Raw genomic sequence first — 16,085 nt, forward strand, 5'->3', positions numbered from 1 at the left:
TGGCCAAGCGCTCTCCGGCCAGACTATTCACCGCCGCCGCCGAGATGGTGGACTTCACACGCCTGTGAGACTCTAGCAGATCATTATTTATTTTGGGGGTGAAATATGAGCTGGACTTCATGACACTGACCCATAAAACTGCTGTGTTTGTTAGAGCTGGGCATTGACACACCTTTCACAATTCGATTCAAATTTGTTTCATTTGCTGTCATAAACACTTGTTTTCATGGTTTATTCTAACATACATTCAATATTAAAGAACAGTTCATTTAAAAATATAATAAATATAAGGGATGCACCAATATGAACATTTTGGCCGATAACCGATAATTCTTTATATTTGAAAGCCGATAACTGATATATTGGCTGATACATCTAAATCCAAATTTTTATGTAATTTATGAGAGCCTGCTAACAAAAACAAAGGACTCACCAGTAAATATGCACATTTTAGAGTGGCCTTTTATTGTGGACAGCCCTAAGGCACACCTGTGCAATACTCCTGCTGTGTAATCAGCATCTTGATACGCCACACCTGTGAGGGGGACGGATGATCTCGGCACAGGAGAAGTGCTCACTAACACAGTTTTAGACAGATTTCTGAACAATATTTGACAGAAATAGGCCTTTTGTGTACATAGAAAAAGTCTTAAATCTTTGAGTTCAGCTCATGAAAAATGGGGGCAAAAACAAAAGTGTTGCGTTTATAATTTTGTTCAGTGTATATCGGCCGATACGATATGGTGGCCGATATATCGTGCTTCCCTAATAAATATGCAATATAGTGCATATATTTGTCAGAATGCCCCTCTCTAGAGTGATGTTTCTAGATGACTATTGAGTTTATGGTCATTGTATGTAATTCCTCATGACACGCATGTCAGCGTTTGATTGGCTGCTTTCTCCTCAGGTTGACGTCTGCTAAGATCTATGCTGTATTTACAGACTTCACACATGACAAGGTGAGTGTCAGCGTCACACCGTCTGATCTCGTGGTGTTAAAGGAGTAGTTCACTTAAAATTTCCTGATAATTTACTCTTCCCCACGTCATCCAAGATGTTCATGTCTTTTATCAATCAAATCAAATCAAATCCCTTTATTGTCACACATCCATATACACAAGTGCATCAGTGGGTGAAATTCTTAGGTGCAATTCCGAGCAACATAGCAGTCATGACACGATGGACGTACTGTATAACAATTACAGCAAACAGATTTACACATCTAATGTGCGCACAGTTACTCACAGTATCATATACACTAACAAAACAATAAATAATAATATAATATACAATGTACAATAAACGATATACAATATCCAAAAGAGGTATATATGCATACAATAGATACACATAAGGTGGAAATATATATATATATATATGTAATATGCGGTGGGGTTATGTTGTGCTATGTTGACAGTTAGACTGTTTATGGTTATTGATCATGAAGGATCAAGAGTTTAGAAATCTGATTGCTTGTGGGAAGAAGCTGTCATGGAGTCGGCTGGTGTGTGTCCTGATGCTGCGGTACCGCCTGCCTGATGGTAGCAGTGAGAGCAGCCCATGGCTCGGGTGGCTAGAGTCTCTGATGATCCTCCAAGCTTTCTTCACACACCGCCTGGCATATATATCCTGGAGGGAGGGAAGCTCACCTCCGACGATACGGCTGGCAGTGCGCACCACCCTTTGCAGGGCTTTGCGGTTACAGCTGGTAGTATTGCCATACCAGGCAGTGATGCAGCCAGTCAGGATGCTCTCGACAGTGCTGGTGTAGAACTGTGTGAGGATGTGGCGGTTCATTCCAAACTTCCTCAGCCGTCTCAGGAAGAAGAGGCGCTGATGAGCCTTCTTCACGACGGCCTCAGTGTGGACGGACCATGTGAGTTCCTCTGTGATGTGGACACCGAGGAACTTGAAGCTGCTGACTCTCTCCACCGGAGCTCCATTTATGGTGATGAGGCTGTGATCTCTGTCGTTCCTCCTGAAGTCGACCACTAGCTCCTTTGTTTTGCTGATGTTGAGGGAGAGGTTTTTCTCCTGACACCAATGAGTCAGAGTGAGCACCTCCTCTCTGTAGGCCGTTTCATCATTGTCGGTGATCAGACCTACCACCGTCGTGTCATCAGCAAACTTGATGATGGTATTGGAGCTGTGAGTTGCCACGCAGTCATTTGTGTACAAGGAGTGCAAGAGTGGGCAGAGAACACTGCCCTGTGGGGCTCCGGTGTTGAGGGTCAGTGATGAGGAGATGTTGCTGCCAATTCTAACCACCTGGCGTCTATTTGACAGGAAATCCAGGATCCAGCTGCACAGCAAGCTGTTTAAGCCCAGAGCCCGGAGTTTCACATCAAGCACGGAGGGCACTATGGTGTTGAATGCTGAGCTGTAGTCTACAAACAGCATTCTCACATATGTGTTCCTCTTTTCCAGGTGGGAGAGAGCAGTGTGTATTGTAGATGCAATAGCATCATCAGTGGAGTGGTTATTGCGGTATGCAAACTGCAGTGGGTCCAGTGAGGGAGGTAGAACAGAGCAGATGTAATCTCTGACTAGTCTCTCAAAGCATTTACTGATGATGGGGGTCAGAGCAACAGGACGCCAGTCATTTAAGCAGGTGATATTGGTTTGCTTCGGTACAGGTACTATGATGGACGTTTTGAAGCAAGTGGGGACTATAGACAAGGAGAGGGACCGATTGAAAATGTCCGTGAAAACACCAGCAAGTTGGTTCGCGCACTTTCTGATGACGCGGCCCGGAATGCCGTCTGGACCCGCGGCTTTACGGATGTTCACCCGTCGGAAAGATCGGGTTACATCCGCTACAGAGACGGAGAGTGTACTAACCTCTGTAGCTTCCGCCGCGAGAACTCTCTCCGCGAGGGGGGTGTTAGTTCCCTCAAAACGAGCATAGAAAGTGTTTAGCTCATCTGGGAGAGAGGCAGCGTTGTTCACTGTGTTAGTGTTCCTTTTGTAGTCCGTGATTATGTTAATTCCCTTCCACATGCTTCTAGAGTCGGTGGTGATGAACTGTCCTTCAATCTTGTCCCTGTACTGGCGTTTTGCTGCTCTGATAGTTTTTCGGAGGGCATAACTTGCTTGTTTTTGCCCCTCCGCACTCCCGGAATTAAAAACAGAGGTCCGCACACTGAGAGCTGCACGAACATCCCTATTAATCCATGGTTTCTGGTTTGGGTAAATCCGTATTGTTTTGGTCGGAACAACGTCTTCTACGCACTTCCTGATGAAACATGTTACGCTATCAGCGTAAGCATCGATGTCGTCATCAGGGTTCAGCTCACAGAGCTTGTTGTCTAGAGACTGAACGTTTGCTAGCAGAATACTGGGAAGCGGGGGTCGATTTGCACGCAGTCTTACTCTAACGAGAACGCCGACTCTTCTTCCCCTTCTCCGGCTACGTTTCCCAACCGAGCTGCCCAGACAAAGGGCTCCGTCTTGTTTGTAAACAGCGGGGCATCATTGACGAAATGAAAGTCCGGTTTTCGGTATTCGATTGCCAAACCAATGTCAAAAGTGTTTGTATGTCGTACTCAATAAGACAGACAACATCCAAGACAAAAAACTAAAGAACTGTAAACAGAACAAACAAAAAACTACAATGTTGTAACGGAGCTCGCAACACAGCAGCCATACTCGGCGCCATCTTGAAGATATTTTAACCACTAATGCTGGTCTTGCACTAGATGTGATGCGACACACATTACGTAATCAGGGTGAAAGGTCACTCGTGACGTAGGTGGAAGAACAAAGCAACTTGTGCAAAGACAAACGCCCTTTACAAAAAAAAAAAAAAATAGGTAAAACAACGATTTCTTAAGATTTTAAAGTTGGAGGAGGAAATGAGATGGAGAAAACCCTACATTTTCCGCCTACGTCAGATGACCGCCTGACCTTTCCAACGTGATTACGTAATGCGTGAAGTCGTGGATGTGCAAGACAAGTATTTGTTGTTAAAAAGTATATAAATGTTTATTTTGTTATAAAATGGCCGCTGGTTTGTCTAGATCAGACTCTTATTCCTCGGCTGGATCGTGTCGAGACTTTGAAGCTGCACTGAAACTCACATCTGGACCTTCGACCCGTTGGACCATTGAAGTCACTATATGGAGAAAACCCTGCAATGTTTTCCTCAAAAACCTTCATTTCTTTTCGACTGAAGAAAGAAAGACATGAACATCTTGGATAACGTGCGGGAGAGTAAATTATCAGGAAATCTGAATTCTGAAGTGAACTAATCCTTTAAGTGTGCATGTTTCCTCAGATATCCAGAGATGAAGCGATTAATAAGATCCGTCTGGAGGCCGAGGAGCAGATCAGAGGTGTGTGACGGACACACTCATTCATCAGCGGTTCGGATTGGTGTGTTTGCGCTGTGTAACGCTGATGCTGTCTGGTGTGTGTAGAGAAGTTTCCGCAGGCGGAGACGTTTGAGGTGGTGGAGGCCTTCAACAGCGTCTCGAGAGAGATCTTCAGGAATCTGGTTCTTCATGAATATAGACGGTAACCATCATACCATCATACTCAAGCTGTTAATGTAAGCACTGATGTTGGTGAGTCATGTGACAGGTACTCTTGCATCATGTGACAGGTGTGACGGAAGAGATCTCACGTCTCTACGCAACATCTCCTGTGAGGTGGACGTGTTTAAGCCACTCCACGGCTCGGCTCTCTTCCAGAGGGGTCAGACACAGGTCAGCACACGGTACACGCCAGATCACATGCTAGAGCACACGCTACACACCAGATCACACGCTAGAGCACACACTAGAACACACGCCAGATCACGCGTCAGATCACGCGTCAGATCACGCGTCAGATCACGCGTCAGATCACATGCCAGAGCACACGCCACACGCCGGATCACACGCCGGATCGCACGCCAGATCACATGCCAGATCACACGCTACACACCAGATCTCACGCCAGATCACATGCTAGAGCACACGCTACACACCAGATCACACGCCAGATCACACGCTAGATCATATGCTAGAGCACACGCTACACACCAGATCACACGCCAGATCACACGCCAGATCATATGCTAGAGCACACGCCAGATCACACGCCAGATCATATGCTATAGCACACGCCAGATCACACGCCAGATCACACGCTAGATCATATGCCAGATCACACGCCAGATCACACGCCAGATCACACGCCAGATCACACGCCAGATCACACGCCAGATCATATGCTATAGCACACGCCAGATCACATGCCAGATCACACGCTAGATCATATGCCAGATCACACGCCAGATCACACGCTAGATCATTTGCCAGATCACACGCCAGATCACATGCTAGAGCACACGCTACACGCCAGATCACACGCCAGATCACACGTCAGATCTACGTCAGATCACGCGCCAGATCATGCGCCAGATCACACGTTTGAACATACGCCGGAGCACACGCTAGAGCACACGCTACACGCCAGATCACACGCCAGATCACACGCTAGAGCACACGCTACACGCCAGATCATATGCTAGAGCACACGCCAGATCACACGCTACACACCAGATCACACGCTAGAGCACACGCTACACACCAGATCACACGCCAGATCACACGCTAGATCATATGCTAGAGCACACGCTACATACCAATCACACGCCAGATCACACGCCAGATCACACGCTAGAGCACACGCTACACACCAGATCACACGCCAGAACACACGCTAGATCATATGCTAGAGCACACTCTACATACTAGGGGTGGTTAATCTGTCTGATTTCCCGATTCGATTACGATTATTGAAGTCCCGATTCGATTACAGTCGATTTTCGATTATTAACGATTCTCGATTAGCGATTATTGATTTTCCATTTCACAACAGTAAACGAAAAAACACTACAAAGTGATTGCAGTATTAAAAAAAGTCAGCTGCTGAATTACTTAACTCTTTTATTGAGTAACAACAACAACTCAAAGCACTTTCTGTGTTGTGTAGTTATAATTTCAGAATTATTTGTATGTAGCTTATGTTCTGTAGAACACAGAAATGAATACATCACATTGTGTTGTGACTCATCAAGTTGAACGAAACAATAACAAATAAATGAAAGGCTTATTTCCTTAAGGAAGTAGATCAGAAACAACATACTGTAGAAATTGGACAATTTTCTTCTAGAAAGACAAGGTGTTGTTCAGGTGGAGGAAGACTGCAGGTTGCAGTCGAAACATGTCAAGGTAAATAAAAAGTTTATAATGCAAAAATTTTTTTGCATTATATGCGGTTAGAACAGCTGTCAGCAGCGCGTCCTCATCCATATCAAGCGCCTCGTCCCCTGAGGCGGCGGCAGCGAGTCCGGGAGAGGGGGTGGAGAAGGAGAGATAGACGCTCGAGGGAGTCATTCCGGCGAGCATTTGCATCAGAAAACGACGGCAGTGCAGCCCGCAGGGTCGACATCAGAAGTGCGTCGCTGAGCTCACAAACCCAGGCAGAGAGCGCAGATCACATGGCGGTCTCCGTCGCTGTGCGGGGCTCTGCACGCGCCGCAGGAAGTGCAAGGCATCTTGAAAAAGACGCTCGCTGCTCTTTTAGACAGTAAGTTTTGCAAGAAAGGATCCGTCGCCGGATAGCGTAGCTCGCACGGATGGCTGAAGGTGGCGAAGACGGCCGGCTTCTTCAGGCGCTGTCTTGTCGCTTCCTCGACGGCGGCGGCGGCTTCTCTCTAGATCCAGCGATGCGGCAATAATAATAACCCAATTTTTTTTTTAAATAATAAAAAATCGATTTTTGAAAATTTAATAATCGATTCATAATCGTCCATAACATAATCGCGATTAATCAATAATCGATTTTTTTAACCACCCCTACTACATACCAGATCACACGCCAGATCACACGCCAGATCACACGCCGGATCACATGCTAGATCACACGCCAGATCACACGCCAGATCATATGCTAGATCACACGCCAGATCACACGCCAGATCACACGCCAGATCACACGCCAGATCATATGCTAGAGCACACGCCAGATCACACGCCAGATCACACGCTAGATCATATGCCAGATCACACGCCAGATCACATGCTAGATCACATGCCAGATCACACGCCAGATCACATGCTAGAGCACACGCTACACGCCAGATCACACGCCGGATCACACGCCAGATCACACACCAGATCACACGCCAGATCACACGCTAGATCACATGCCAGATCACACGCCAGATCACATGCTAGAGCACACGCTACACGCCAGATCACACGCCGGATCACACGCCAGATCACATGCTAGAGCACACGCCGGATCACACGCTAGATCACACGCTAGATCACACGCCAGATCAAATGCCAGATCACACGCTAGATCATACGCCAGATCATATGCTAGATCACACGCCGCACGCCAGATCACATGCTAGAGCACACGCCAGATCACACGCCAGATCACACGCTAGAGCACACGCTACACACCAGATCATATGCTAGAGCACACGCTACACACCAGATCACACGCCAGATCACACGCTACACACCAGATCACACGCCAGATCACATGCTACACACCAGATCACACGCCAGATCACACGCTAGATCATATGCTAGAGCACACGCCAGATCACACGCTAGATCATATGCTAGAGCACACGCCAGATCACACGCCAGATCACACGCCAGATCACACGCCAGATCACACGCCAGATCACAAGCCGGATCACACGCCAGAGCACACGCCGGATCACACGCCAGAGCACACACGCCGGATCACACACGCCGGATCACACACACCAGATCACATGCCAGATCACACGCTACACACCAGATCACACGCCAGATCACATGCTAGAGCACACGCTACACACCAGATCACACGCCAGATCACACGCTAGATCACAAGCCGGATCACACGCCAGAGCACACGCCGGATCACACGCCAGAGCACACACGCCGGATCACACACGCCGGATCACACGCCAGATCACATGCCAGATCACACGCTACACACCAGATCACACGCCGGATCACACGCTAGATCATATGCTAGAGCACACGCTACACACCAGATCACATGCCAGATCATACGCCAGATCATACGCCAGATCATACGCCAGATCATACGCCAGATCACACGCCAGATCACACGCCAGATCATATGCCAGAGCACACGCCAGATCACACGCCAGATCACACGCCAGATCACATGCCAGATCACACGCCAGATCATATGCTATAGCACACGCCAGATCACACGCCAGATCACACGCCAGATCACACGCCAGATCACACGCTAGATCACACGCCAGATCACACGCCAGATCACACGCCAGATCACACGCCAGATCACACGCCAGATCATTTGCCAGATCACACGCCAGATCACACGCCAGATCATATGCTATAGCACACGCCAGATCACACGCCAGATCATATGCTAGAGCACACGCCAGATCACACGCCAGATCACACGCCAGATCACACGCCAGATCATTTGCCAGATCACACGCCAGATCACCCGCCAGATCATATGCTATAGCACACGCCAGATCACACGCCAGATCATATGCTAGAGCACACGCCAGATCACACTCACACGCCAGATCACACGCCAGATCACACGCCAGAGCACACGCCAGAGCACACGCCAGAGCACACGCCAGAGCACACGCCAGAGCACACGCCAGAGCACACGCCAGAGCACACGCCAGAGCACACGCCAGAGCACACGCCGGATCACACGCCGGATCACACGCCAGATCACACGCCGGATCACACGCCAGATCACACGCCAGATCACACGCCAGATCACACGCCAGATCACACGCCAGATCACACGCCAGATCATTTGCCAGATCACACGCCAGATCACCCGCCAGATCATATGCTATAGCACACGCCAGATCACACGCCAGATCATATGCTAGAGCACACGCCAGATCACACTCACACGCCAGATCACACGCCAGATCACACGCCAGAGCACACGCCAGAGCACACGCCAGAGCACACGCCAGAGCACACGCCAGAGCACACGCCAGAGCACACGCCGGATCACACGCCGGATCACACGCCAGATCACACGCCAGAGCACACGCCGGATCACACGCCAGAGCACACGCCAGATCACACGCCGGATCACACGCCAGATCACACGCCAGAGCACACGCCAGAGCACACGCCAGAGCACACGCCGGATCACACGCCAGAGCACACGCTTGAGCTAGATCACATGGTTACAGTCGGTGGATGTGTGTGTGTGCAGGTGCTGTGCTCGGTGACCTTTGACTCTCTGGAGTCCAGTCTGAAGACAGACGTGATCACCACAGCGCTCAGGTCAGTGACACACGCAAACACATAATTTAAAGGTGTTACACACACACACACACACACACACACTGTTTATGAACCGTGTATACTAAATGAGGCAAGGGTGTCGAGTTACATTCAAGATATTTTAAGGCATGAAGACATTTTTTTCAAGGAAAAAACTTTAAAATATGAAATTTTGGTGATCAAAGATGAGTTTTAAGGGATAAAGTTATTGACTACAGGGGGACTTTAACGAAATAGATAAAGTTAATCTTAAGGAATATTAAAATAAATATCGCCGGTGCAACACATAAATCTTCTTAGTAATCCATTTATTTGAGGTACAAACCAGTGACTAACGTTTCGATGTCATCAAATAAATGGATTACTAAGAAGATTTATGTGTTGCACCGGCGATTTTCCTTTTCTGCCTTGTCTTGTCCTGCCCTGGTTGCACAGGATTGTTTGGGAATCACAGTAGCGCAGCAAGCCTTCCTTCCCAAATTAAAATAAATATATTTGATTAAATAAATGAATAAGGCATAATATCATTTATGCTTATACAAAAATATATACTAATGTAACTTAATTGAAACTAATTTTAGATTTATAATACAAATATTTCAGTGTATAAACTGTGTGTTTATAAAAGATAAATGGCGTCCCTCACATGAGAATGATGATATGTGTCTGAAAGCCCTGATCCGTGTTCTGGACTCCTCACACTCTTCAGCGTATAAGAGTTAGTGTGACACTGTGTTTAGCTGTGTGTGGGTCAGTGTTCTCGACTATACAGTCTGAGGTCTAGCTAGCGGAGGCTGATGTGTGTTCTCTTCCAGTGGAGTCAAAGACAAGAACTTCATGCTGCACTATGAGGTGAGCGAGAGTTCAGGCGGCAGCTTTAGCTCGGCTGTGAACACTGACTCCTCACTCACTGAGCGCTTTCTTTCAGTTTCCTCCGTACGCCACCAATGAGATCGGGAGGATGGGCGGAACGAACCGGCGCGAGCTCGGCCACGGTGAGTGTGTGTGTGTGTGTGTGTGTGAAGCTTCGCTGGGTCTCCTGGATCTCATCGCTGTCTAGGGCTGGGAATCGAACATCGATTTCAGTTATAAAATAAAAATTTCGATTCCTCTTATCGATTCCTTTGTGAGCATTTCTATATGACTTTAAACCATTCCAGCGCGAGACTCTGTTGTCAGCGCTGTGTGTGTAACTATACCGGGCAGCTCTTAAAGTCACAGCACTGATATTCCTGCCGTCTCTGTAATAATAATAAAACATTTTTTTTACCTTATTGGAATCGATAAGCAGAATCGAAATTGGAATCGGAATCATTAAAATTCAAACAATACCCAACCCTGTGTGTGTGTGTGTCATCAGGAGCGCTGGCAGAGAAAGCTTTGAGACCCATCATTCCTGCAGACTTTCCCTTCACCATCCGCGTGACGTCTGAGGTGCTGGAGTCCAACGGTGGGTACACACACACACACGCTCCTCTCAGCCGTCTGTATGAGCCTGTCCTGAGTGTGTGTGTGTGTCGCAGGATCCTCCTCGATGGCGTCGGTGTGTGGCGGGAGTCTCGCGCTCATGGACGCAGGTATGGTCACATGACAGCAGTGTAATGTCTAAACCTCACACTTCCCTCGCCAGAGCCCTAAAATTATACTTCCAGAAAGCTGCTTTTATTTTTATTTTTATATAAAAAAAATATTTTTAATGCAATTTTTTTGGACATTTTATTTTATTTACCTTTAAATTACTAGATTTGATCAATAAATAGTAAATAAATAGTAGTTTAGTAATTTAAGTACATTCCTCACATTCTTTCAACTTAAATTTAAAATAACTCACAATTTCATCCATAACCCTTTTAATTCAGCTCTATATATCTTACTTTGTGTGTCTTTGCCTCTTGTGGAAATAAAATAATATATCATGATATATCATGATTCTAGATGGGCTTATAGCTCTATATGGAGTAAATGAGCTGTTCCTCTGGGTCCTAAAGCCAGTGACCTTCAGTGTGCATTCAGATACACATGTAGACATTATAAAAGTCCTAGAACTTAGACATTCTAGTGTTCAAGTGTGTTTGGTGTGTGTGTTCAGGTGTTTGTTCAGGTGTGTGTTCAGGTGTGTTCAGGTGTGTGTTCAGGTGTGTGTTCAGGTGTGTGTTCAGGTGTGTGTTCAGGTGTGTGTTCGGTGTGTTTAGGTGTGTGTTTGGTGTGTTTAGGTGTTTGTTTGGTGTGTTTAGGTGTGTGTTCGGTGTGTTCAGGTGTGTGTTCGGTGTGTGTGTTCAGGTGTGCCCGTGTCCTCCGCTGTGGCCGGCGTGGCCATCGGCCTGATCTCCAGAGCCAGCGCTGAGAAGCCGTCGGAGATCCAGGACTACAGGCTTCTGACGGATATTCTGGTAGGTGTTCATCAGCTTCAGTTCTCAGTGCGTCTCAGAGCTTTCTCAGAGCGTCTCAGAGTGTGTGTTTGGTGTGTTCAGGTGTGTGTTTTGATGTATGTTCAGGTGTTTGTTTGGTGTGTGTGTTCGGTGTGTTTAGGTGTGTGTTTGGTGTGTGTTTGGTGTGTTTAGGTGTGTGTTTGGTGTGTTTGGTGTGTTCAGGTGTGTGTTTAGGTGTGTGTTCAGGTGTGTGTTTGGTGTGTTCAGGTGTGTGTTTAGGTGTGTGTTTGGTGTGTTCTGAGACACACCGTTCTCAGGGCGTCTCAGAGCGTCTCAGAGCGTCTCAAAGCGTCTCAGTGTTCTCAGAGCGTCTCAGAGCGTCTCAGAGCGTCTCAGAGCGTCTCAGGGCGTCTCAAAGCGTCTCAGAGCGTTCTCAGTGTTCTCAGAGCGTCTCAAAGCGCCTCAGAGCGTCTCAGAGCGTCTCAAAGCGTCTCAGAGCGTCTGAATGTTCTCAGAGCGTCTCAGAGCGTCTCAGAGCGTCTCAAAGCGTCTCAGTGTTCTCAGAGCGTCTCAGAGCGTCTCAGAGCGTCTCAGAGCGTTCTCAGAGTGTTCTCAGAGCGTCTCAGGGCGTCTCAAAGCGTCTCAGTGTTCTCAGAGCGTCTCAGAGCGTTCTCAGAGCGTCTCAGGGCGTCTCAGGGCGTTCTCAGAGCGTCTCAGGGCGTCTCAAAGCGTCTCAGTGTTCTCAGAGCGTCTTCAGCGTTCTCAGAGTGTTCTCAGAGCGTCTCAGGGCGTCTCAGAGCGTCTCAAAGCGTCTCAGTGTTCTCAGAGCGTCTCAAAGCGTCTCAGTGTTCTCAGAGCGTCTCAGAGCGTTCTCAGGGCGTTCTCAGAGCGTCTCAGGGCGTCTCAAAGCGCCTCAGTGTTCTCAGAGCGTCTCAGAGCGTCTCAGTGTTCTCAGAGCGTCTCAGAGCGTCTCAGTGTTCTCAGAGCGTCTCAAAGCGCCTCAGTGTTCTCAGAGCGTCTCAGTGTTCTCAGAGCGTCTCAGAGCGTCTCAGAGCGTGAGAGCGTCTCAAAGCGTCTCAAAGCGTCTCAAAGCGTCTCAGTGTTCTCAGAGCGTCTCAGAGCGTCTCAGAGCGTCTCAGTGTTCTCAGAGCGTTCTCAGAGCGTCTCAGTGTTCTCAGAGCGTCTCAAAGCGTCTCAGTGTTCTCAGAGCGTTCTCAGAGCGTCTCAGTGTTCTCAGAGCGTTCTCAGAGCGTCTCAGTGTTCTCAGAGCGTTCTCAGAGCGTCTCAGTGTTCTCAGAGCGTTCTCAGAGCGTCTCAGTGTTCTCAGAGCGTTCTCAGAGCGTTCTCAGAGCGTTCTCAGAGCGTCTCAGTGTTCTCAGAGCGTTCTCAGAGCGTCTCAGTGTTCTCAGAGCATCTCAAAGCGTCTCAGTGTTCTCAGAGCGTTCTCAGAGCGTCTCAGTGTTCTCAGAGCGTCTCAAAGCGTCTCAGTGTTCTCAGAGCGTCTCAAAGCGCCTCAGTGTTCTCAGAGCGTTCTCAGAGCGTCTCAGTGTTCTCAGAGCGTCTCAAAGCGCCTCAGTGTTCTCAGAGCGTCTCAGAGCGTCTCAGAGCGTCTCAGAGCGTCTCAGAGCGTCTCAGTGTTCTCAGAGCGTTCTCAGAGCGTCTCAGAGCGTCTCAGTGTTCTCAGAGCGTTCTCAGAGCGTCTCAGTGTTCTCAGAGCGTCTCAGTGTTCTCAGAGCATCTCAAAGCGTCTCAGTGTTCTCAGAGCATCTCAAAGCGTCTCAGTGTTCTCAGAGCGTTCTCAGAGCGTCTCAGTGTTCTCAGAGCGTCTCAAAGCGTCTCAGTGTTCTCAGAGCGTCTCAAAGCGCCTCAGCGTTCTCAGAGCGTTCTCAGAGCGTTCTCAGAGCGTCTCAGAGCGTCTCAGAGCGTCTCAGAGCGTCTCAGTGTTCTCAGAGCGTTCTCAGAGCCGGTCTTCATCCTGTTGTGTTTATCAATCAAGGGAATAGAAGATTACAACGGAGACATGGACTTCAAGATGGCGGGGAGCAGCAAGGGCATCACGGCTCTACAGGTGAATTTCAGAATAACATTTCTCAAGTGCATTATCTCATAAGTACAGATAGAAAAAGGGTATTACAGAAGCATCCTAACTCCACAAAAAATGCTAAACTGTCTTAATTTTAGGATAACTTCAATGTTCAACTTATGTAGAAGTCAACGGTAAAAATCACATTCCAGTAGCCATGTCCGAGAATGGCGTTACATTTATTAATAATGAATCACAGTTATGTTTAGTGGTGGAAAGACTTTTATAGACTCCAGTGATGTGCTGCTCTTTGACCCCAAAACACTGATAAATAATTACAGACGCTCATAAAATATAGTGATAAGCCTCGTCTTTTCTACCAAGCTTATCAAAACTTCTATTTCTGCAGCACTGAAACTAAAAGCGCACAGATTTTGTTTATCTCGATTTGATAAATCTTAAAGTGATCTAATTTGAACAGAAGTAATCCCATTCTGCCGAATGTAATCTAAAAGTAATCTGATTCGGTGGAAAGTAATCTACAATTTATCCGATTCCGTCCAAAGTAATCTAAAATGAATCTGATTCGGCAAAGTAATTCAACTCAGGCGAATGTAATCTAAAATTGGAAGTAATTTAAAAGGAATCCAGTTAGGTCTAAGTAATCTAAAGGTAATCCTATTCAGTCGAAAGTAATCCAATTCGGATGAACGTAATCTAAAAGTAATCCGATTCAGCTGAAAGTAATCTTAAAGTAATCCAATTCAAACAGAAGTAATCCAATTCTGCCAAATATAATCTAAAAGTAATCCGATTCAGTTAAAGGTATATTACCTAAATTCGGGGCTTTGCAGTGCGACATACGAGTAGATTACCAAACTCGATGGAGTAGGTTAAGATTTCCTAACTTCAGATATGATACGATCAGACAGGAATCCTAAATCAAGTAAAGATTTGCTTCTGTAATATGAATTTGTGAGAAATCTGAAATGCACTTATTAGATCTGTAGATGGACTGTTCCAGTAAAACGCCTCCATCATGTGATCGGTCTTCTGTGTACCGCAGGCTGATGTTAAAATCCCAGGACTTCCTCTGAAGATCGTGATGGAGGCCATACAGCAGGCCACAGGTACGCCTCCTCCACGAGCATCATGGGACGCACACAGCGAGGGTTTGACGTGACGCTTTCTGCTTTCTCTTCCAGTGGCCAAAAGAGAGATTCTAGCCATCATGAATAAGAGCATTCCCAAACCCCGGAGCTCCCGGAAGGAGAACGGGCCGGTCGTGGGTATGATCAGTGATGCGTGATGCGTTCCTCGTGTTCGTGTTCCTGCTGTTTCTCTGATGCTGTGTGAACTCTTTCCTCAGAGAACGTCAGCGTGCCTTTATCCAGACGAGCTCGCTTCGTCGGTCCAGGAGGGTTTAATCTGCGCAGACTGCAGGCTCAGACAGGTGACGATGATCTCCAGTACACCAGATTCAGGACCTTTCAAACACTCATAATCAGATCTACATGATTACATCACCAGATTCAGGACAAGACTCATAATCCGATCTACATGATTACATCACCAGATTCAGGACCTTTCAAACACTCATAATCAGATCTACATGATTACATCATCAGATTCAGGACCTTTCAAACACTCATAATCAGATCTGCATGATTACATCATCAGATTCAGGACCTTTCAAACACTCAATCAGATCTACATGATTACATCACCAGATTCAAGACAAGACTCATAATCAGATCTACATGATTACATGATCAGATTCAAGACAAGACTCATAATCAGATCTACATGATTACATTATTCACACAATGGCTGTAAATTGTTTATAATTAATTTTAATCCTGACAAACACATTTTAATTCTATATGTTAAGCATTTAATTATTATTATTATTTATTAATAATATTATTATAATTTGAAATACCACTTAGTGAGGCACTTAACCATGTATTATATCTTCGGAAGACTTTTGTTTTCAGGCACATTAAACAGCACAAATTGCCATTTTATATTTACATTCAATGCAGGGATTTTATATAAAGGGATTATATAAATATTGATATATTTTTTTTCTCTCTGTATTGTTATATCAAAATGGTACAAGATTATCCTATTCAAATCAATGTGATTATATGAGTTGGGTCAAAAGCAATCTAAAAGTAATCCAGTTCAAACTAACGTAATCAATTAGTAATCCAATTCACCCGAAAGTAATCCAAAAGTAATCTGATTCGGACAAAAGTAATCCGATAAATGTATTCTAAAAGTAATCTGATTCGCCTGAAAGTAATCCAATTTGGATAAATGTAGTCTAAAAGTAATCTGGTTCAGTCTAAAGTAATCTAAAAGTAAACC

At 46.4% G+C, this 16,085-nt stretch overlaps 1 protein-coding gene across 1 annotated transcript in view; it reads left to right on the top strand.

The window, feature by feature from the left end:
• LOC130090940 (polyribonucleotide nucleotidyltransferase 1, mitochondrial) overlaps nt 1-16,085 on the top strand; it is a 34,975-nt gene that overhangs the window by 12,045 nt on the left and 6,845 nt on the right. Inside the window, exons 9-23 of the mRNA XM_056258583.1 lie at nt 1-64; nt 911-962; nt 4,280-4,337; nt 4,422-4,518; nt 4,607-4,709; nt 9,250-9,320; nt 10,136-10,172; nt 10,249-10,315; nt 10,681-10,770; nt 10,844-10,897; nt 11,601-11,710; nt 13,686-13,757; nt 14,779-14,842; nt 14,918-15,001; nt 15,082-15,165. The exon at nt 1-64 is cut by the window's left edge and continues 123 nt beyond it. Of these exons, the coding sequence (XP_056114558.1) occupies nt 1-64; nt 911-962; nt 4,280-4,337; nt 4,422-4,518; nt 4,607-4,709; nt 9,250-9,320; nt 10,136-10,172; nt 10,249-10,315; nt 10,681-10,770; nt 10,844-10,897; nt 11,601-11,710; nt 13,686-13,757; nt 14,779-14,842; nt 14,918-15,001; nt 15,082-15,165 (1,107 nt within the window). The remainder of the gene's footprint in view (nt 65-910; nt 963-4,279; nt 4,338-4,421; nt 4,519-4,606; nt 4,710-9,249; nt 9,321-10,135; nt 10,173-10,248; nt 10,316-10,680; nt 10,771-10,843; nt 10,898-11,600; nt 11,711-13,685; nt 13,758-14,778; nt 14,843-14,917; nt 15,002-15,081; nt 15,166-16,085) is intronic.

This window comes from Rhinichthys klamathensis, unplaced genomic scaffold (genome assembly GCF_029890125.1).
Source record: "Rhinichthys klamathensis goyatoka isolate OS25496 unplaced genomic scaffold, OSU_Roscu_1.1 h1tg000155l_1, whole genome shotgun sequence".
Lineage (NCBI taxonomy): Eukaryota > Metazoa > Chordata > Actinopteri > Cypriniformes > Leuciscidae > Rhinichthys > Rhinichthys klamathensis.